The sequence below is a fragment of the Pygocentrus nattereri genome, chromosome 5 (genome assembly GCF_015220715.1).
Source record: "Pygocentrus nattereri isolate fPygNat1 chromosome 5, fPygNat1.pri, whole genome shotgun sequence".
Classification (NCBI taxonomy): domain Eukaryota; kingdom Metazoa; phylum Chordata; class Actinopteri; order Characiformes; family Serrasalmidae; genus Pygocentrus; species Pygocentrus nattereri.
In genome coordinates, this window is record NC_051215.1 from 28658923 (window position 1) to 28682113 (window position 23191).

The 23191-nt window shown below is 40.2% G+C and overlaps 1 protein-coding gene across 1 annotated transcript in view; it reads left to right on the forward strand.

Moving 5' to 3' along the window:
• Positions 1 to 23191, forward strand: part of prkn (parkin RBR E3 ubiquitin protein ligase) — a 150850-nt gene that overhangs the window by 38592 nt on the left and 89067 nt on the right. The window contains exon 3 of the mRNA XM_037538578.1: positions 21052 to 21271. Coding sequence (XP_037394475.1) covers positions 21052 to 21271 — 220 coding nt within the window. The remainder of the gene's footprint in view (positions 1 to 21051; positions 21272 to 23191) is intronic.

The following is a 23191-nucleotide window of genomic DNA, read 5'->3' on the forward strand; positions in this document are numbered from 1 at the left end:
TGATGAGCCGGTTCCCTTCAGTTTCAGACGCAAAACCTGCTGATGTGGTGTGGACAGAAAAGACAGAAAATTGGACAGAAAGTTCTCAGGCTGTTTTCGTGTTCAGGCCAAAATTTCAGGCCCAGTTAACCCTCCTGGTATGTTCAGTTGTAAGGAGCAGCAATGATGTTCCTGCATTAAACTGACCTGATGCATGTTTAACCATCTGAAAGTAGTTAAAAATATATATTTTTCTCCGTAAACATTATCTTTAGCTCAATATCAGTTTAATCAGTATATAGTGTAATCAAGTTTTTGACCCAGATCATGGTTTACTTATATTATTATTTTCTTACTATAATCATCCTATTATCTTATAGTAGTTTATCTAAAAAGCCATTCTCAAACAGTTTTTTATATACATTAATATAAAACTAGACATTCATCACTTTCGTTGTTATTATTTATTTTTATTTATGTATTTTTTGACATTTTTGACATTGTTATGGGATATGTTGATTAATACAAACAAAGCATCTGTTCTGGGTCAATTTTCCAGCAGAAAAGATCTAATGAAGATTATGCTCCAAAAATTTTTAAGAATATTTTTCCTTTTCATTTTAAAACATCAAAACAGGTCAGTTTGAACAGCAACATAACAAGAGGGTTAAAGCTCCAAATTCAAGCCAAAGCCTGATCTGCTAGCACTTCGTCAGAGTCGTTATTTAGTCCCGGTTTAATATCTGAATTGAACACATAATTGAAATAAGCATGTTTAAACAATCTAAACAGAGCAGAACTAAATGGCATTGCATTTGTTCAGTAAGGCTGGTATTTGCAGAGGAGTGATGTCCTCTGTAAACACAGCCTCCTACTTACTTTATGGATTATCAGGATTAATGCTGGAATAAATATGATTTGCACTGTTTAAAGGCTGTTTGTTGCATAGGTGGGTGATTGGAATCATCCTGTACAGCTAAATGGGCATGACAAGTTTGTCTCCAGTGCCAATACCAATTTTAAGGAGCTTAAATCTCAGATAACCAACCAGTGAAATGTTATATGGTAAAATAGAACAGACTCTAGTGGTTTTAGTTCATCACTGCTTTATTGACTGGTATGATCTTCAGCTGCCAAATGTGAAGAGAGATGATCAACAGCTGTAAACTCTTCACACGCGACTTTACATATGTCTCCAAAGTGGACTGAATGAAGATTGAAGGGTATCCGGCTTGATGGGTCAGTCCTTAGTGATTTCCTGAGTGTTTATTGGTCACTTTCACACAAAATGTAGATGGACACACAAATCCACCAGTTGTACACTGCGAGAGGCAGATGATGTGCATCTCAGCATCTCCTCATAGCCTCATAACCCCATATATGAGTCATGTATGATGTCTTAAGATGGAGTTGTAAGGGTTACTCTACAGACTCAAACAGCAAATGTTTGAAGTGTATTTCTGTGCTGTATTATCACAATGATACAGGAACATATATAGAAACATCAAATGTGATGCGTGGGCACGTTCATGGACCCCAGAGGGTTAAATAAACAGCAGACACTCAAAGTCTTCATTTATATAAATATTGAAGAGTGTGCACTACAGGAGAAAGCAATTCATTTAAGTACCATGTACTGGCAGCAGTCTTGCTGATACTGATAAATCCATGATGCATATAAGGGGAATTCCACCAAATTTTGGAAAAGTCTGCAGAATTCAGTTGTGGTGTAAATAAAGTAAGAGTGGTTTGATGAGAAATGGTTAATTGTAGGGAAGCTTACCAACTTCTTTACAGTGGTGGTGATAGGAACCAGAAGTCACAATGTCTACAACGCAAATATAACATTTTATTTACTATCCAAAACCACCAGTGAACCTACATGTGCACTTCTGAGTTTTATATATAGTGTTGATGATGGTAAAATGGGGCTAAAGCTATTTTTCATGGACCTTTCCAAAGCCTTTGTTAAACAGTGTCTCAGATATCAGGCATAAAGCCCCGGAAGGGAATGTGAATACTACTAAATATAACATTTTTGGATCGTACCTCAGAGTATGTGAGCAGTCCTTATGTGGTGAACCCAGGTTCCTGCAGCTAGCGCTCAACCACATGTACAAACCCAACTCCAACGAAGTTGGGATGTTGTGTAAAACATAAATAAAAACAGAATACGATGATTTTCAAATCCTTTTCAACCTATATTCAACTCAATACACTATAAAGACAAGATATTTAATATTTATATTTCCATCCATCCATCCATTTTCTAAGCCGCTTCTCCGTCAGGGTCGCGGGGGGTGCTGGAGCCTATCCCAGCAGTCTTCGGGCGGAAGGCAGGATACACCCTGGATGGGCTGCCAGTCCATCGCAGGGCAGACACACAGACACACCTAGGGGCAATTTAGCATGTCCAATCGACCTGACTGCATGTCTTTGGACTGTGGGAGGAAACCGGAGAACCCGGAGGAAACCCACGCAGACACGGGGAGAACATGCAAACTCCACACAGAGAGGACCCCGGTCACCCAGCCGGGGAATCGAACCCAGGCCCTCCTTGCTGTGAGGCGACAGCGCTACCCACCACGCCACCGTGCCGCCCTAATATTTATATTTATATATAAATAAATATATATAAATATTATATAATATTTATATATAAACTTTATTGTTTTTTGCAAATATTCACTCATTTTGAATTTTATGCCTGCAACACGTTCCAAAGAAGTTGGGACAGGGGCATGTTTACCACTGTGTTACATCACCTTTCATTTTAACACTCAATAAGTGTTTGGGAACTGAGGACACTAATTGGTGAAGCTTTGTAGGTGGAATTCTTTCCCAATCTTGCTTGATGTACAACTTCAGTTGCTCAACAGTCCGGGGTCTCCGTTGTCGTCTTTTGTGCTTCATAATGTGCCACACATTTTCAATGGGAGACAGGTCTGGACTGCAGGCAGGACAGTCTAGTACCCGCACTCTTTTACTATGAAGCCATGCTGTTGTAACACGTGCAGAATGTGGCTTGGCATTGTCTTGCTGAAATAAGCAGGTCGTCCCTGAAAAAGACGTTGCTTGGATGGCAGCATATGTTGCTCCAAAACCTGAATGCACCTTTCAGCATTAATGGTGCCTTCACAGATGTGCAAGTTACCCATGCCATGGGCACTAACACACCCCCATACCATCAGAGATGCTGGCTTTTGAACTGCCTTTCTTACTTGCAGACTTGATGATATTATGGACTGTAGATGATGAAATCCCTAAATTCCTTGCAGTTGCATGCTGAGTAACGTTGTTCTTAAACTGTTGGACTATTTGCTCACGCAGTTCTTCACAAAGTGGTGAACCTCGCCCCATCCTTGCTTGTGAACGACTGAGCCTTTCAGGGATGCTCCCTTTATACCCAATCATCACACTCATCTGTTTCCAATTAACCTGTTCACCTGTGGAATGTTCCAAACAGGTGTTTTTGAACATTCCTCAACTTTCCCAGTCTTTTGTTGCCCCTGTTCCAACTTCTTTGGAATGTGTTGCAGGCATCAAATTCAAAATGCGTGAATGTTTGCAAAAAACAATAAAGTTCATCAATTTGAACATTAAATATCTTGTCTTTGTAGTGTATTCAGTTGAATATAGGTTGAAAAGGATTTGCAAATCATCATATTTTTGTATTTATGTTTTACACAACGTCCCAACTTCATTGGAATTTGGGTTTAAAACCATTCCACACACCACTGTGGACAAGTTACTCTAGAATGTGGCATTTCACATCAGACCACTCTGGGACCTAAACTTGATCCGTCTGTCCTTAATCTGATGTCAACAAGATCAGAGATTTTCTGACTAAAGCAAACCTGTAGAAACTCATGCGCATGTTTATTTCTAGCAGGATTGATCACTGCAATAGTCTCCCAAAAAAATCAAACAGCTTCAGCTGATTCAGAATGCAGAGTCTCACTAGGAGTAAAAGAAGGGACACATCGCCCCTCATTCTTAAATCCTTACACCGGCTACCAGTCTGTTACAGGATAGACTTGAAGGTACTGGTACTGGTCTTTATATCGCTCAGTGGTGCAGGACCAGCATATTTATTTCATATGCTGCAGCGACATGAGACGAGCAGAACTCTCAGATCATTAGGAACTGGTCAGTTAGTCCTGCTGAAGGTGAAGACTAAACATGGGGAAGCAGCATTTGGCTGTAATGCTGCTCTTAAATAGACCCAGTTGACGGACATCATTAGAAGAGCCCAGACACTGGACACTTTCTAACCTGGGCTCAAAACATTCCACTTTGAGCAGCTTTCAGCTCACTTTAAACATTGTTAGCATTTCCAGCCCCTTTTCCTCTGTAAAGTTTTTTTAATCCAAATTTAATTTCTTATTTGACTTTTTACTGAATAATGACTGAAAAATATGCTTTAATCATGTTTTAATTTCTATTCTCCTTTACTTTTTGAATGACTTATTTTCTCATTTGTAAAGCATTTTGAATGACAGCTGTGTGTGAAAGATGCTGTGTAAATAAACTTGCCTTGCATTTAAATGCTGAACTTGTCTTGCACTTTCCAGTTGGTACAGATTTGAATGGGTTTTAGAAAGTAACATACAAGTAAAGTAATGAGTAGTGAGATTACCTTTCAAGGAATTAATGGGTAAATTAATCCCATTACAGTTTGAAAGAGTAATGAGTGGTTTGTAATGGATTGCTGTTTTGCATAACTGCCCATCTCTGTTGATAGACTCTCTTTACTGCAGTACAACACGGCCTTTCATATCCATCTTCCATTATTTACTTCTGTTGCTTCACTCACTGCTGTGAAATGCACACGTTGGTTGCAGCTGTTCTGTTGTTTCGGCTGGTTTAACGGCTGCTGAGTGACAGAATAAGGACGGCGGAGAGTGTGTCCGTCTCCAGGGATACCGGACCTGTTTCATGTCGCGCTCAGTCGACAAGTGATGGTTGGGGGGACGCACAGCATAGAATACACATCAGAGCCAACATGCTTGTACACAAAACATACTCTCTGGTGAACAGTCTGACATAGACATGAAGGTGACCTGTGTGTGTGTGTGTGTGTGTGTGTGTGTGTGTCTGTGTGAGATAGGTGTTTGTGTAGGTATCCATAAAATTGGGTTATAGGACATGAAGGACAGTGAAAACACAATTGACAGCTTGAGAGAATAACACTCAAACTCCACAGCAGAGCAGCAAGGCCTCCACTGTGCATTTGTGAGGTCAGGCACTAATGTTGGACAAGAGGGCCTGGCTCACAATCTCCACTCTAGTTCATCCCAAAGGTGTTTGATGGGGTTGAGGGCAGGAATCTGTGAGGGCCAGTCAAGTTCTTTCACACCAAACTCACCCAGTCATGCCTTTATGGACTTGCTTTGTGCACTGGGACACAGTCATGCTGGAACAGAAAAGGTTCTTCCCCACAAAGGTGGATGTATAGAATTGTCTAAAATGTCTTGGTATGTTGAAGCATTAAGATACCACTTCACTGGAGCTAAGGGGCCTCAGCCAACCCCCTGAAAAACAACCCCATAGCATTATGCCTCCCCCGCCAAACTTGCAGTTACAGTTACAGTTGGCACAGTGCAGTCAGGCAGGTAACGTTCTCCTGGCATTCGCTAAACCTACACTTGTCCATCAGACTGCCAGATAGAGAAGCGTGATTCCTCACTCAACAGAATATGTTTCCACTGCTCCAGAGTCCAGTGGTGGCAAGCTTAATACCATTCTATCTGACACTTGCCATTGTCCATTTTAACCTTTGGCTTGTGTGCATCTGCACAGCCATGGAAACCTGTTATGTGAAGCTCCTAATGCACAGTTCTTTTTCTGATGTTGCTTCCAGAGGCAGTTTGGAACTCAGTGAGTGATAGTGAGCTACCTAAGTCAACGGCAAACTCTCTACAAAGTCACTGGCACATAAATACTATTCTATTTTACATTTTACTGCATTTAGTGGTCATGCACCAGTGATTGATGACTTCATTCTCACCTGAATAAGTGAACAATTGCAAGACAACTCAGTGCTGCAACGTCAGAACAACGCCCGAGCTCCAATAAACACTAAAGTACTGCTGTGCTACTGCATCTGTTATTAGGAAGAGCTTTTGTTTTCCTAAGACTCATAACTCGCTTCAGTAAATGTGTTTTCTACTTTCTTTCATGTTTGCCCTACATTTGAGAGTATGCCGGCAGCAGTGTCACTTTATTTAGTTTGGTTTATTCCATTTACTGTTTGTCTCACTGGATGCTTACATGCACATTTCAATGGGTCTCAATCAGTCACTCAGGCAGTCAGTGACTCAGTAATGAGATGTGCCCTCCATTAATTTTCAATATGGTATTAAAAGGGACTGTGAGGGATTGTAGTTAGCGGTGGGAATAGATAAGACTTTTATGATACCAATACCATTATCGATTCTGCATTTTGGTCCCTTATCAGATTCTTTATCGATTCCCTCATTGATTTCTTTTTTTTTCTTTTTCCTTGTCAAGTGGTTCCCAAACTTTGTACAGTCTGGCAGCCCCTCAGATATTAAACGTCTTGCTGTATGAAAACCATAGAAACCATTAAAAGTTTTAGTTGCTTCCTGCTGGTGTCCAGTAACGGTATTTAGTGAATGATCTGCTCATACCAGCACAACACACTTTTAAAAATCCATGTGTTTCTGGATTGATAGGTTTGTTTGCATCCTGACAGACAGACATGCCCCTTAAGCAGAGAGACACTTGCGAGTGGAGTAGAGGGAGATAATCAGTGGACACGTATCAGAAAAGATCTACTCTTACTGGTAGTGAAAGTTTGTTACTCTCCATTAGCACAGTGTACTATGGACAGTGCTAATTGGGGGCGTCTGACTCTCTTATTATCCATTTTAGCATGTAGGTATGTTATGGGCCAGACTAAACCTTTACTGAGCAATTTTCATGACATCTGCTCACACATACTTTGGATGTCCCACTTATACAGTGACATTGTTTTGATTTTTTTTTTTGCCTTGGACGGCTCTGAAATATTGACATTGTGTTTTTGTGCTCATTCATGTGATCAGTGTGGAATTCTCATAAATGGTTGGTGCACACACACACACACAAACCCACACACACACACACAAACCCACACACTAGGTTTGTCAGGAACTATCACAGTGTCACCTTTTCCTTTTGCTCGTGGAGCAATCAATATGCAGTATAGTTGCTCAGTTTGTTTTAATGAGCTCTCATCTCCGCTCCAAATTAATTTACATGTCTCTCATTCATATTTCCATCAGCTTCATTGTGCAATGAATTTACTGAAGCACAGATAAAACTCTCAGTAATTAAAGAGTTTGGTTATGGTTATATTGTGTGTGTGTGTGTGTCTGTGTGTCTGTGTGTCTGTGTGTGTGTGTGTGTGTGTGTGTGTGTGTGTGTGTGTGTGTGTGTGTGTGTGTGAATGTGTGAGTGTGTCTGTGTGTCTGTGTGTGTGTGTGTGTGTGAATGTGTGAGTGTGTCTGTGTGTGTGTGTGTGTGTGTGTGTGTGTGTGTGTGTGAATGTGTGAGTGTGTCTGTGTGTCTGTGTGTGTGTGTGAATGTGTGAGTGTGTCTGTGTGTCTGTGTCTGTGTGTGTGTGTGTGTGTGTGTGTGTGTGAATGTGTGAGTGTGATACACTGAAGTATGTTGGTGAGTAGAGAAGCTAATGGGTTATTAGCGTAGCAGCAGTGCTAAGCACTCGGGTGTCAAGCTGCTTGTGTTGAAGTAGTGTGATTCTCACAGTGTGAGGCTGTAATCAACTCATTCTTAATGCGCCATGTGCGTAGTTCACCTGCTCGCACAGTTCTGCCAGCACTTCACCTCACTGCTACTGATTCCATTATAATCTCCCAACCCAGGAGGGGATAGCTGTTACTCTGTACCGTTAACCACAAACTTAGGATTTGTTCGCTGTAGCGCCAAGACAGTTACTCCGCAAGTTACCTCGTGTTTGTAGTCAGAAGAAGAGTCATGAACAAAAGTGCACAATTTGTGTTAAAAATACATTTGAGAGCTCCTATAATTGACAGTTCTTACAATTAGCTTTTAATAACTAGGACACCTGGGGTCTTTTCTTAATCTGTACAACCAACTCAAATGACTATAAACTTGAAGTAAACAAGCTACATTAATTGTAGTGGGCGCAAGCACTGATGTTTGATCAGTGGATCATTTTTTTAGTAAAGCACCTTTGATAACACCACCGCTCCACTTCTTACTTTCTGCAGTTCTGCACTTGATAAAACAGATTATTTTATTCGGAATAGCAATGAGAGGCACATGCTGCCTATCTGGATTCCTGGAGCCCTAAAATCTAAAGAACTAGTATGTAACCTTGGTGTACTAATGGACCCTGATCTCAGTTATAGCAGTTGCATCAAAGCAGTTATTAAATTAGTATTCTAGTATTCTATTCTAATATATCAGATTTTCTGACTAAAGCAGACCTGGGGAAACTCATCCATGTCTTTATTTCTAGCAGGATTGATAACTATAATGTTCTCCTAACTGAACTCCCAAAACAGACACCAAACTCAGAGTCTGAACTGCATTCAGAATGCAGCTCTCAGAGTCTCACTAGGAATAAAAGAAGGAACACATCGCCCCTCATTCTTAAATCCTTACACCGGCTACCAGTCTGTTACAGAATAGACTTGAAGGTACTGGTCTATGAATCGCTTAGTGGTGCAGGACCGGCATATTTATTTCATATGCTGCAGCTTAAATTCAGGTGCATTATTGTAAGCACATTTATGGTTGCATCAAGGTTTATTTTGCGTAGTGCTTGTACACGCACACACACTTGGCCATAGTGTAGGTATGGTACATATCGCTGCTGTTGGAACAAAACCTCGTATCTCCATTTTTGTTGTTTTGTACTTTTATTTTTTTTACAGAATTTGACCCTACCAGCTGACCTTTACAGTGAGCCAAAATTTCTTGATGAACAGAACAACAGAAATGCTCCAAAAGTGCATGGAAAAAATCTAGTTCCATTAACTTTCATTTAAAAGTAAAAATATTTTTTCCTTCTTTCACATTTCACATTTCACATTTTGGAGATTTGAGATTCCAACAGCAGCGATATGCTTGACCCCGTGTCCTGACACTGTATAAAAACGGGTTTGTGTGTGTTGTGAGTCAGTGCACGTTGTCCGCTCAGTGCGAGGAGTGTATATATGTAGCTGTAGGCGCCGACAGCCTCTGCTGTTTATCTGTCTGTGCCGCAGGACTCACAGTCTGACATTTGTAGTGACGAGAAGAGCGCTGGCTGTAATGCGCTCTATTAGCTCGCCCATCCCTGAGGAGCACCAACTCACTCTCCCCTCTCTCTCACTCTGTCATTCACTCTCTGCCTCACCTCTGTTTCCCTCTTTGTCTTTCTCACCCAAGCTTTACTTCTATTTTGTCTCTGTCTATCACTCTGTCTCTCCACCTTTCCCCTTTGTCTTCATCTTTTCTCTCGGTTCTCCACTGTCTCTCTGTCAGTTGCTTGCTCTTTGAATGGGTCGCTCTCGTCTCTGTCTGTTTCTTGCTCTTCCGTCTGTTTTCTTTGTCTCGTTTTCTGATGCTCTGGTCAAAAGTGGTCTATTTTCATCCTGGAACGCTTCAGCAAAAATATCTTAAGGACGTCTGCCATTTGTTGCCAATTACTCCAGAGTTAGTGCTCGTCTCAGCGAGACCTCTTCCCTCTGCCTCTCCATATGCTGTGGAGGAGCAGCTGAGACGAGTCTGCATGTTCTCAAGGTTAACTTAGCGCTTTCAGTCTCAAGGACTTTCTGTCTGAGAGGACCCCTTACTCTCCTCCATCGTGCTTCACTGCACAGCCAGTCTCTGCCTCATTCCTGCCTGGTTTAGCTCTGTGTATGTGCATGCTGAAACATAGTGGTGGGCGATATGAGCTCAAATTTACAGTACTGTGTGCTATATATTAGTGTGTGTGTGTGTGTGTGTGTGTGTGTGTGTATATTTATATATATATATATATATTAGTGTGTTTGTTTAACCATTTTCAAACCTCTGCTTGAGGAAGCCCAGTATTACAGTATTATATATAGTTAAAAAGCAACTCCTGGTTTGACCAGTGCTTCATTAAATTGTGCTCATGATGAAATTGATGATATTAACAAGTCTCTGTGGCGGCTGTGAAGTTGTCAAGGTAAAATATGGACCCAATAAATTCTTATTCTTCTTCTTATTATTATGTTACTTATTATTATTTTTATGTTTATTTGAATTATGAATATGACTTTATTCTAATGTATATTGTGATAAACTGACTGCTGAGGTAAATTGTTTAAAAATTTGTTTAGATGCCTAAAACTTTCGCACAGTACTGTATATCATGATACTTTTGATGAACTAACCTCTTGGTCTTTTATAATAATCATTAATTAATTTCATTACAATTGTCTAATATATATTTGAGGATACATACAAATTGATTCAACCCCTGTTTTTGAATCAAACCACTTTTGTTAGCTCTTCTGTCATCAGTTATCGGGTCAGTCGCGTCCACTTTAAACTAAGGACTATTTAGTGACTTTGCAAATTGCTGAGTTACTTAACGTAGCCATCTTTCATCTTCAATAAGACATTTTTCTTGCATTTAATTTTTTCCCTTGAGGTCTGCTTGTAAGTACTGTGTGCTTTGATGTATGCTATATGTATAGAAGTATTGGAACACCAAAACATTACACCCACAGGAGCTTTTATGCTTGCTACAAGATTTTGGAGAGTGTCTCATTTGTGAGGTCAGACGCTGATGTTGGAGGAGAGGTTCTGGCTCGCAATCTCCATTCTAGTTCATCCCAAAGTTGTTGGGGTTGAGGTCAAGGCTCTGTGAGGGCCAGTCAAGTTCTTTCCCACCAAACTCACACAAGCATGCCTTTATGGACCTTTTTTTGTGCACTAGGACTCTATCATTCTGGAACAGAAAAGGGTCTTCCCCACACTGTTCTCATAAAGTTAGAAGCATATAATTGTCCAAAATGTCTTGATCTGCTGAAGCATTAAGGTTTCCCATCACTGAAACTAAGGGGCCTCAGCCAACCCCTGAAAAACAGCCCCACAGCATTATCCCTCCTCCACCAAACTTTTCAGTTGACACAATGCAGTCAGGCAGGTAGCGTTCTCCTGGCATTTGCCAAACCTAGACTTGTCCCTCAGACTGTCAGATAAAGAGGTGTGATTCCTCACTCAACAAAATATGTTTCATATATGTTCCAGTGGCGGCCACTTTACACCAGTATGTTTTTAATTTTATCCGCCTGTTAGTAACGGGTGTGGCTGAAACACCTGAACTCAATAATTAGGAGGGGTGTCCCAGTACTTTTGTACCAAAACTGGTCTTAATAAAATTTTTTCATGCCAGTTTTTCAATCCCTATTGTTCTCTTTCAATTAAAGAGTTTTTGTTACGGTGCTTTTAAGACTTATATACGTATGTGCCGTGCCTCCTTCAAAAATCAGGCCTGGCTGAAAAGGAGTGTTTCATCAGTGTGAGTAAAGTGCTGTAGACTGAATAGTTGAATCTGTAAATAAATTGGTTCTCATGACATCACAGAAGCAATATATAAGAAATGGGCTGTTTTTGCAGCTTAGTTTCCATATATAGAAACTTTCAGTTCCTTTATTTAAATATAAAATTAGGGAAATGTGTCTTTCTGTGATACGGGCCCTTTTAATTTGTATTTTATTCCCTCTAACAAAAGTCACCACACAAATTGGTGATTACCAGTGGCAACATTCAGAATATCAGGTATGATGTTGACACCTTAATGTTAGCAAAACTGCAGTAATTCTCATTCTGGAGATGCGGCTGCAGTGCCGCCTTTGTAATTGTAAGAGCAGCCTCTGTGCGGCCTCTGTTCCCATTTTATACTGGTGTTCCTCTCTTGTTTTCTGCAATGGCACAGCTGAATTAGACGCTGTTGTCCTGTGCGTCATTTCTCCTGCTTGTTTGAGCTGTGGCGGGACCTAGAACTCCCAGCTCACATTAGTCACACAGCCTTAACAGGCTTTGCCTCTCTTAGCCCAGCTTTCCTCACCATCTGCCTGTGTGCATCGCAAGGCCGACGCTGAGGAGCTTCACAAAACGTCTCTGTCTGCCTCAGCAAACTCGCTCTGGACCGGCTCTCTGAAGACACCTGTTTTCTGTTGTTGACTGAACAGACGACATCGCTACAGATTTGCTGTGCTTGGAATTGTTCCTCAGCTTTTGTGCCTCACGTTACAATCAGTTAAATGTGGCTAATTGTGTTTGTTGAGGCTTCAGACTGCCATGCTTCTCTTTTCAGCTGGGCCAATGGCTACAAGTCTTACTGCTCAATTCAAGTGATTTTTTTTCTGCGGTTTTTCCTCTCTGATGACTTGTGTTCAAGTTTGTACAATACTCATATCTGTTTCAGTGTGATTGACTTCTGAACTTGGATCTTCATGTGTACATTTGATCATGCTGATCACTTGCGGACCAGAGGCTGTAGGGCAGTGGATCATCAACACGCGGCTCTTTTACTGCATTGTTGCAGCTCCAAAACAAAATTAGATTTTTAGGTAAAAATAATCCTTTGTAGTAAAATAAAGCCCTGCTGATCATTATAATACAGTTTTAATAATAAATGGTCTTTAATGCTGAAGATAATCTAGCCTATAAATGCTAATTCATCAACCTGAAATGCAGATCTTGCTTAGCTAGAGCTAACGGAAAGGTAAAGAGAAAGATTTGAGATGAACATGGATAATTTGGACTTATTTACATTTATAATCACTCAAGCTGGTTACCTGGTATGTTTAATCTGCAGTGAAGAACTGTCAAACACTAAAAGGTCGCAAGGCTGAAGTCAGCTCCTTGTTCAAATACTCCCGTTCCACCTTAAAAGGTGCAGTATTTACATTCTAGAACGTCAGGCGCCATTTAAGGTGGAATGGGAAAATTTTAACAAGAAGCTGGTGAATGAGAAGCGACTTCAGCCTCATAAAAAGCCAAAAGTTTAGAGACATTTTACAAGAAACTATTCCACCTTTGTTTCCTGCCAGAGATGCGAAAAAAGTGGCTACAATTGTGCAAAAGCTTTGTTAACATTATACTTTTAGCCTATACCAGGACATCAGCACATACTGACACATATATTTACTGCCAAGATGGTAAAATGGACATAAAATGTGTCTCCCAAGGTGGTTTGATTTTTGTTGAAGGGATAGAATGGCTCTTCTTAACATTTGAGCTGTCGACCTCTGCTGTACGGTGTCCCATTTCATATTTTGGTATTTAAAGCAGCAATCATTGGTGCTCTTTACCAGACTGTTCTCATTACGGTTGCTCTGACCTTTCACACTGTAAAAGTTGCCCAAACCTGATTTCATCATATGTGACGCAGATTAGTTTTTTTTTTTTTGTTTTTTTGGTGCGGTAGTGTGATAAACACATTGAATCTGATGTGTTCGATCCTGATTTGGCAGTACAAGCCTCATTGCTCAGTTCTGATCAATGTGAACCAACTTGTGTCCTGAAACAACCCACATGTGCACATCCTAGTCAGTCAGGTCACGTGAATGAACTATGTGCATGATGAACAGCAAACAAATAAACCAGCCGAACAAATCTTTGTCACAACGATAATTTGCAGTTCAAATCTTCATTCTTAGAGTGAGATGACTGTGAAAAGGCATCAGATCCTTTTGTAGTGTTTACTTGCCATGAATTGTTTATCGCTGCTGTCGGAACAAAACCTTGTATCTCCAAAATGGTAACTGTACAGTAGAAGGAAAAAGCATACTTTACTTTTAATGTAAGTCAATGGAACCAGACTTGTTTTCAAGTCATTTTGGGCCGTTTCTTTTGGTCCTTTCATCATGAAATTTACACACAATGTAAAGAGCAGCAAGCATTTTCAAATGATGTCAAAAACTGAAAATCGACAAAAATGGAGATATGAGGTTTTGTTCCGATATGTAAACAGCGATATGTATCTGATCTAGGACCACATATGAAAAGTGATTTGAAAAGATCAGATTTGCGTGTCACATTAGGACAAAAAATAGGATTTGTGCCACTTCAGCCTGGTAATGTGAATGTAGCTTTTCATATGTGGTACAGAAATATGATGTGTATCTGATACACCCCTGCATTTTATAGCAGGATGTGAGACCGCATCCCTGCCCCTCATGGCCACATGGTGAGCAGATAGATCCCATTGTTCTGAAGTTAATTTTTTTGTCTTTAAAGTCTGAAAGTGAGTGTGTAACATTAAGAACCATCATCACTACCGGAACTTATATTTTCTGCAGTTAAGCTAACTTTTTTTAACATCAACAAAATCAGAGATTTTCTGGCTAAAGCAGACCTGGAGAAACTCATCCACGCCTTTGTTTCTAGTAGGATTGATTACTGTAATGGGCTCCTAACTGGACTCCCAAAAATGACAATCAAACAGCTTCAGCTGATTCAAAACGCAGCTGCCAGAGTTCTCACTAGGAGTAAAAGAAGGGAGCACATCACTCCTATCCTTAAATCCCTACACTGGATACCAGTATGTTACAGGATAGACTTTAAGGTACTATTACTGGTCTATAAATGTCTTAATGGTGCAGGACCAGTATATTTATTAGATGTGCTCCAGCAATATGAGCCGGGCAGAACTCTCAGATCATCAGGAACTGGTCAGTTAGTGCAGCCTAAGGTAAAAACTAAACACGGAGAGGCGGCATTTAGCTACTACGCTGCTCTGAAATGGAACCAGTTGACAGAGAGCATTAGAAGAGCCCCAACACTAGACACCTTTTAAATCCAGAATGAAAACCTTCATGTTTGAGCAGGCCTTTAGCTCAGTTTAATCCACTGTTATCCTGTAACGGCACTCTTATCCTCATTCATTTAACTTCTTTTATATCTATTGTTTTAATCATGTTTCTTATTTTTATTCTAATTTTTTATCTCCTTCTTTTAAATTTGATTAACTTCTTTTAAATCTATTGTTTTAATTATGTTTTTAAAATGTTTTTAATTTACATAAATTTTATTTTATTTACATTAATTACATTTTTCTGTATTTTTTCATTTGTAAAGCACTTTGAATGAAAGGTATGAAAGGTGCTATATAAATAAACTTGCCTTGCCTTGCCTTGCCTTGCCTTGCCTTGTGTAATGAAAATATGATGATTTTATATGTGTCCAGCTTTTCAAAGCTGTGTTTGCCAGTCATGTTGTGGCTAGCGTTTTTAGCGTTTTGATTGGACTGGCCCTACACTATAGGGTCATTCAAGGCAAAAGCATTTTAGTCTAAAGTCCAAGTCCAGTAAAAGTCTGAAATGTGTTTTAAACTCTGACTTTATCCACATTGGTCTCTTTTACCTCCAGTCTGAAATTAGCCTAAGAAGAGCACAAATTAAAGTGGCTGGTCTGATTTAAGAAAGATCATATGTCTTAATTAAATTCAGTATTGATTTTGTGTTTATACTGCTCTGAATAAAGATCTAGATCTCAGATCTATTTCGACCTCTTTTTCAAACACTGATTTGCACCACTTTAACCCTGCAATGTGAATGATTCCTATATCAATAAGCTCAGGTGCTACAGATGCAGAAGCAAACATGACTTTTGACTTTAGCACGATGGAGCGTAGGTACTATACCTGCTTACAGCTGTGCTTCACAAATGAAAACAATGCAGTGACTCCATATTGTTGTCGAGAATGCGGGTTAATGATGTGTTCTCTTCTCACATTCATTGCACGTGCAGTGTCGAGCCACTTCTACACAGTGCATAGATGAATATTTTGTGTTTGCCCAATACATAGGGAGATAGCTATAACCCTAGATGACCTTGGCAAATTGTGGGGAGTCTCTTGGGCTGCTTATGATTCTGAATGGCAGACTCATTGATTGTCTCCTCACTCTTGAAATTGAAATTCTGTCGCTGCGTGGCTCCAAAGATCCAAGTCATTGCTAATGCAGTGCATCCCTGTCTTTAAAGCACTGACTTGTTGATCGGGCTCTCCAAAGAGCACATCATAATTGGAAAAGGTCATATGAATGCAGAATGAATGCACGACAGCTTCACTGTACCCTAATAATACTCCAGAGTGCCTGGGGCTGGACAGAGACTGACACTGCACAGGCTTGAAGTTTTACTGATGTTTTACTGATTTGCTATATAAACATGTATGAGACTCTCTTGATTTAGCTATGGCTGGAGGTGTTTTAGGTTCCATTCAGTAGAACGTGAATATGTATGTGCCTTTGGCGCGAATGCTCCGGCCTGTGCTGGCATTTCTAAATGTCACTTGGTCGAAATAATTTTTATCAGCCGGCATGATCAGTATTAACCTTAATATGACTGAGTCTTCATTACAGTAATGTTTCAGATTGTTTGTGTGGTGATGAAACCAAATCAAGGTTACACCAATGTTATTGCTCCAGCATCGGAGAAACAATTAGTGTGACTGCAAGACACTGGAACAGCCTGGCTAATCTATTCATGCGAAGTAATGGTTCTCACTGCGCTTATTCAATCAGAAAGGTCATCTTTGCTGATGGAGTGAAGCCATTGCCATTGATTATATATGCAAGTGCTGGCGTAGAGCTATAATGTGCTATTGACCGGTATAATATCTCATATCCACCGAGCCTGGGCGTTATAGAAAATGCACTATGACTCTTTAAACATCCATCATGTGTCGTATAATCAATGCTAATTTCTATGTACTCATCATTCATTTTTCTATAGGGCTCTCTAATCAGCCTTCTGTTGCCTCCGTCTTAGCAGTCGCTTCTGGGTACATTACAGCACTTCTTTACGTGGTGAAACTGCAAGACGGTTTTTCGTCTGGTGGCTCCTTCACTCTGAGCCAGAGGGTCTTCATTAAGTTGATGTCATTAAAAGCCAATCCTTGTTGTCGGTCTGGGAAAAATGAACCAGATCAAATTAATTTTGTGTGTGTGTGTGTGTGTATTTTTCCCTTGTTCAAGTGCAATGTTTCCCTCTGAGAAATTATCACGTGTATGGACTGTTGCACAGCCGAGGACCTTTTCCCCTATCAGGGTGCGTGGGCTCTCTAATAAGCCTCTCGCTTTTAACGAGAACCTGTTTGTGACTGACGAACTGATTTGCATCACAAATTTTGCCTCTGAAATGGAACCTGAGCAAAACAAATGGAGGGAAGTCAAATAGCAGCACCTGAAGGTTCTGCTGAAAAAAATGGCCTGAAAGAGACTGGGAATGTGCATTCCGAATGATTTTGGTATTCAAGTACCTGTAAGAGTTCCTGAGCGGATGTCTGGAAAAATAACGGTTAAAAAAACAATTTTGGCCAAAAGTAATGTAAAGCTGTAGACTATCCAAAGTCTAGCTCTCTGGCAAAATGCAGCCCAGGGACAGATGCCAATTGGCCTGCTTCTGCTTTGGGCCTAAAACATACTAAATGCAAGGACGCAATGCAAATGACAGCTCTCGGCCAATGCACTGCAAACACTCGGTCCTTCTGTACAAAGAGGGCAAACCAAAGAGGCATCTACTGTGATTCCAACAGCCTCAACAGCTACACGTGGACAGTAGAGGAGAGTGAGCTGCTTTACCTTTTTTTGGATTGGAAATGTGATACTGTATCATATTTTTTTATGATTATATAAGACATCTTTGAGTGAGACTCAACTGCTCATCTGCTACAGCAGTTCAGAAAGCACGCTGGTGGAATAAGACTGCTTGGAAAGGCTTGGGTGTGGTTGTGGTGCCCCTTGCTGTAAGAATGCAGGTTGTGCTGGAGTTGCGTTATGAAATGCGTTGTGTCACACTTTTGAACGCAGTTATGCGCAAAACCCAGACTGAAGTGTCTCGAAGCGTCTGTCGTGTCCTGGCGTGAGCTGTTTCAGGCCTTAGAATGCATAATAGGTGGGCCATCAGCGAATATACTACAGTTTTGCCGTTCCCCTGAAGGTGGCAGTAGCACAGTTAATTTACTGCGTGTTGCACCACACTCTTGACGAAGTTAGCTAAAAGGTAAGAGCCTTTTTTTTCTGACTACCTCTGCAAATTAATTTACTGTACATTCATTCATGCTTAGGACTCCCCCAATCACACGATACTACCAATGCTAGGTGGGTGAAGGCTAGCACAGGCTTCCTCAAAGACCTGTGAAACCAACCACCGCTTCTTTTCGAACTGCCTCTTACGCAACGTCACAGGACAGCTGAACGCGCTCGGAGGAAAGCGCCAACCGCCAGATCTGTTATGTCAGCTAACAGATGCCTTCACTGACTAGTATCGCATTGAGTGATGGGGGGAGAAATGGGCCATCCTACCCACCCAGAGAGAGCGAGGCGAATTGTTCTCTCTTGGACTCCCGGGCACGGATGACTGTAACATCACCAGGGATCAAACTCGCGATCTCTTGATGATAGGGACACTGCTTAGATGGATGCGCCAATTGGGAGCCTCATTCATAATTGTAATTTTATACATGCATAACTTTAATAGCACACAGAAAGCTCTGATTCCACTCTCTGAAACGAAGTAGACATTCACAGAATCAAACACCGGTTTAGACTCTTGGCTTAATAGAGTTAACTGGTCTACATCTTTGTATTTTAAGTACTTATTGTTTTTAATTATTTAAGAATAAATTTTGGCAAAGAGTGACCTCTCATATTTTGATATGACCCCTTTTGGAAAAAAGTTGAATATCCCTGCTGTAGGCTGACCTTTTGAGGTGCCCACATTGGTGCTGCACAGAAACATAGCAGCATGCAGAGGGACATGCTGTATTCTTTAGAAACAGCATTAGTATGGACTTGTTGTCTATTGCGTGTCCACTATTTTCTAGAAACAGCATTAGTAAGGACTACTTGTCTTCTGCGTGTCCACTATTTTCTCCTCAGTGGATGATGTGCCAACATTCTGTCTGTCAGATATTTTCAATTCTGGACCTAACTAACATTAGCTAGAATAGCTAACTTAGTTAATGATACAGCCACACTATCTCTGCCTTCTTACACGCAAATATGAGTTTTGCTGAATTGTTAGTCTGTAGATTTTCTCAGTCTTCCCATGATGAAATGTAATGAATTCCCAAATAGTGATTTTTAATATCGAAGAATTGGATCCTCGAACAGTTAACCGAGTACTTAAGTACCCGTGCATGTCTGTGGGCATTGTAGATGTTTCAGATGAGTTATGATAAGATGTAGAGAAAATCACTTGTACTTTTACTAAGCCACTTCTCCAAGTACAGGATTTCAGGGAATAATATTTTTTGAAAACTAGCTTGGTAAAGTTTGCAGGATGGCACAGATTTTCATGCGCAAATGTTTTGTAATCTTCCAACAGCTGAGGGAGGCGATGCCATTTTCGTCCATTGTAAAAGTTTCATTTTTGTCCTCTTTTCAGTCTGCTAGCAGCTTTGTGTCAGTGCTGTGCAGTGACTGGCATGTTTATTCCTCTCCGCTGTAATCCCAGTGGTCTGAAGCGCACTTGCCAGCTGGATTAGCATTGTGGCTGCAAATTTCCTCCATTGTAATTGAGACCGTAATGTTTAACATTTTCTTCCCTCAAATGTATGGCGGAATCTAAGACAATGGACATCAGTGTTGTGAGAGAGAGAAAGAGAGAGAGAGGGGGGGGCTTTCCAGCTTCTGCACTTTCCATACTGCAGGAACACCAGAAAGACGGATTTCGTTTCTCTAAAGCTCAAAAACGGACGCTGAGCCTTGTCTTTATCTTGTCAAAAATGCAAAGTGAACATTCAGCTAATCTGCTGCACTTCTTTAGCATCCTTAAACCCATCTGCTTTGCCTCTAACAGCATCCCCAGAAACCCAATCAGGAGTCGTGGAGCTGTATTTGGCTTCAAGGCAGATCAGGCCATGTCGGGTTTAGCACATATTGCATCTGTGTGCACTGTTAAATTAGTCCAGGCGAGCAGAGACTGTTACATATGTGACATGAATCACTGACTCATTTGTAAAGAAACCAGGTTTGAGGTCACAAATGCAATTCCTGTTCCTGGTGCAGCATTCCAAGTCTCCAATCATCAGGAAATGGTGAGATCAAGCTCTGGTGATGCCAAAGCTAAAGCCAACATGTGGCTGGGAGTCCACGAAAGCATAGTTGGCCTCGGTCTCTCTGAGTGCCCTCTGTCTCCTCTTTTTCATGCTAGCCAGCATGGGCGTCTGTTAGTTTGCATTACAGAATTGGCAGTTAGCATTCTGCTCCAAGCACATTGAGATGTCTAGAGATGTTCGGTTAGCAGAATTTTGAAAGGATGAGGTGGCGCTTCATGTGTCTTAGAAGTAGAACAAGCTAATCTTTAGCTTCCCATCTTGGCATCATCAATCAGGCCAATAGTTTCTGGCTGCAGACGTGCACTCCCAGACCGATGCACTCACAGCCCCAGTGACGTCACATGTACGTGCACTCTGTGCCACAATGGTAGAAGCGGCCCATCGGCACATTAACATTGGCACTTAGCTAGCAGTTTTAGAGGTTTTATTGACTTTGGTAAGTAAATCTTCAGCTTTCAGTATTATTGCAAAATCCAAACACTAAAATACATTTGAAGTGAAGCTCAAACTTGTGATGATGCATTTGATATTTTCAGTACAAAGCTATGTTTAAAGCTCTCTCTCTCTCTCTCCCTCTCTCTCTCTCTCTATATATATATATATATATATATATATATATAATTTTTTTCTTCTTCCTCTTCAAAGATGAGCTGTAACAAAAAACTTGAATGACCAAACTGCTGAAAGACGCAGTACATCTGACTGAAACATATCATCTCTCTTTATATCCTCCAATAAAAACAACGTTATCATTTACATGTTGCTCTCTGAATGAATAAATCTCTTCTGAATTCCAAAAATTCTTGCATGCCAAAGCTGCTATTTTCTGCTCTGATGACCGCTGAGATTTAATTGAGAATGAATTTGAATCTTAATCTTGGTAGAAAGCTCAGAATTTCTTGTTGAAATATGATTCTGAATCAAAATGAGTGGACCAGGTCAGACATTTTGCCAGTGTTGACCGGCTGCTTGTTCTCTTTCGCTGACAGGGCTGTGATCTTCCAGAGCAGAGCACCGTTCATGTAGTGCTTCCACCATCCAGTTCAGCACGGCACTCTGAGCTGGTGTTACAGCAGAGGCTGGGCAGAGGGGTAAACAGTTTGACTCGACTGGACCTCAGCGCCTCCCGACTGCATGCCACCTCTACTGGCTTGGCCGTCATCCTGGAGACCGACCAGTCCAGCGCTGAGGATTCAGACACACAGACAGGTACAGACACAGCTTTTCCTGTTGCTTCAGAGGTCAGTGGTTTTAAGGAAGTGAGCTGCTGTGTTCTGGCTTTAGCTTTTCCAGCAAACTTTTTTTTTGTCCTGGGCCACTGAGATGAGCACAGTTTGTACTTGTATTACAGGCTTTCATTGGCTCACCTTTATCACCTTCAGACATTTTTCATGATTAGGAGCACAGAAAGCCTATAGCATGTGCTAAAATCTAGCTGGTTCACTATAACTTGACGTTTAAATGACATTGTGAAGCCCAATCTCACATCCCTGTCCTGCCGTTCCTCTGAGGACCCTCAGGCCGAGTTAGCAAGTTAGCATATTTTCATTATCATACTGGCTATTACACTTAGCAAAATGTCTCTGTTTTTAATTCAGTTGTGTACTAGCTGTTTTGCATTTATTTGCAAATATATTTAAGGTCACGACAAATCAGGCTCATGCACATATAATGTCTTTTAAGGTTTCTCCTGTTTTTTTATAACTACTCTGATATATATGATTATATGAGGGACTTTCATTGATACCTGTACCTGTTTTTCCATTACATGATTATTTTGGCTCCATCATGTGTCTATTGTGATTGTGTTAATTTTTGGTGTCTGTCTTTTTATCTTTTCATATACGTTTTTTTTTGGGGGGGGACTATTATCTTATTTGGTCCGTGTGTTGCTTTGCTGTTATTCTTAATGACCTGCTGGGTCAATCAAGGCTAAATAAATCAAAACATTGCCGAAATAATGACCAGAAATCAAGGGTAAGATTTTAGGACAGGGATGTATGATAAGACTCCACAGTGTCATGTGCACAGCGGCTAATATACAGAGTGCTAATGTCAAGAACCCCTCAGAGAACTAATATACAGATCCACCTGGCTAGCTGTAGACAGAGACAGAAAAGGTTCTCTCTAGAAGAGCTGCAGGTTCTGAGTCCCGGCTGCTGAAAGACGAGCAGTTTGGGAAATCACTGTGAATAAAATAAAATGAAACCTACCAAAACATCTGTGGATAAACAAAGAAATCAGGGTAAGTCCTGAGAGACAAAACTGAAGCTTTGTTTCACGTTCCGCACAAACAAAACAATATCCTGCATTTCAGAGATCATGAGGAGAAAAATGTACAGGTTTTTTTCTTTATACAGGTTTCTTTATACTTAAATGTAGCATAGCCTAAAAACCACATACATAGCTTATATAACGCCTTATTCAAATGATTGTACTTGCTCTGTTATGGTTAGAAAATGCTGTCAGTGAGGAAAAGTTATTCCAAATATGAATTAAAATGGCCAATTTTATACATTTTTCAATATCTTTGATATACTTTACATAACTTTTGTAAGGAAAAAGCTAAAACAAATAATAAAAAGCTGATAGGTTTACTAGAAACTTTAACCATTTAAACAAAATATAAAATTCTTTATCACATGATTTTTTTTTGTGATGCCAGAAAAAATTATGTAAATAAAAACCTTATGACATTTTCAAACTTTTAATTGTAGAAATTATTGTTTAGCATGCAAGATTTCATATCTCATTGGCAAACATCTTTAACTACAGTAAAAACGTTTACTAACATGAATTAAAGCTTAGTGTGTGGTCATTTTTATTTCACACAATGGAAAATTAACAGGACGTGCTTAAAGTGTAAGCACTGTGGCAATTCAAGCTATTTAACTTTTTTTTCCTATTTTTCTTCTCAGAATTTCAATTTATGCATGTGAAAGAAAAATGCTAGTAAAAAATTGTTTTGACTATAGAAACTGATAAACTGGTAAAATTTTCATTTTCATGTGTGTGAATGGAATTCCTTTGTCAAATCCATTGTATGTTGAAAAATAGGATTAAAAGCTAAAACTGCAATAAAATCAATTTTGACATTTAATTAGAATCTCAGTGGTCAATTTACTCCTC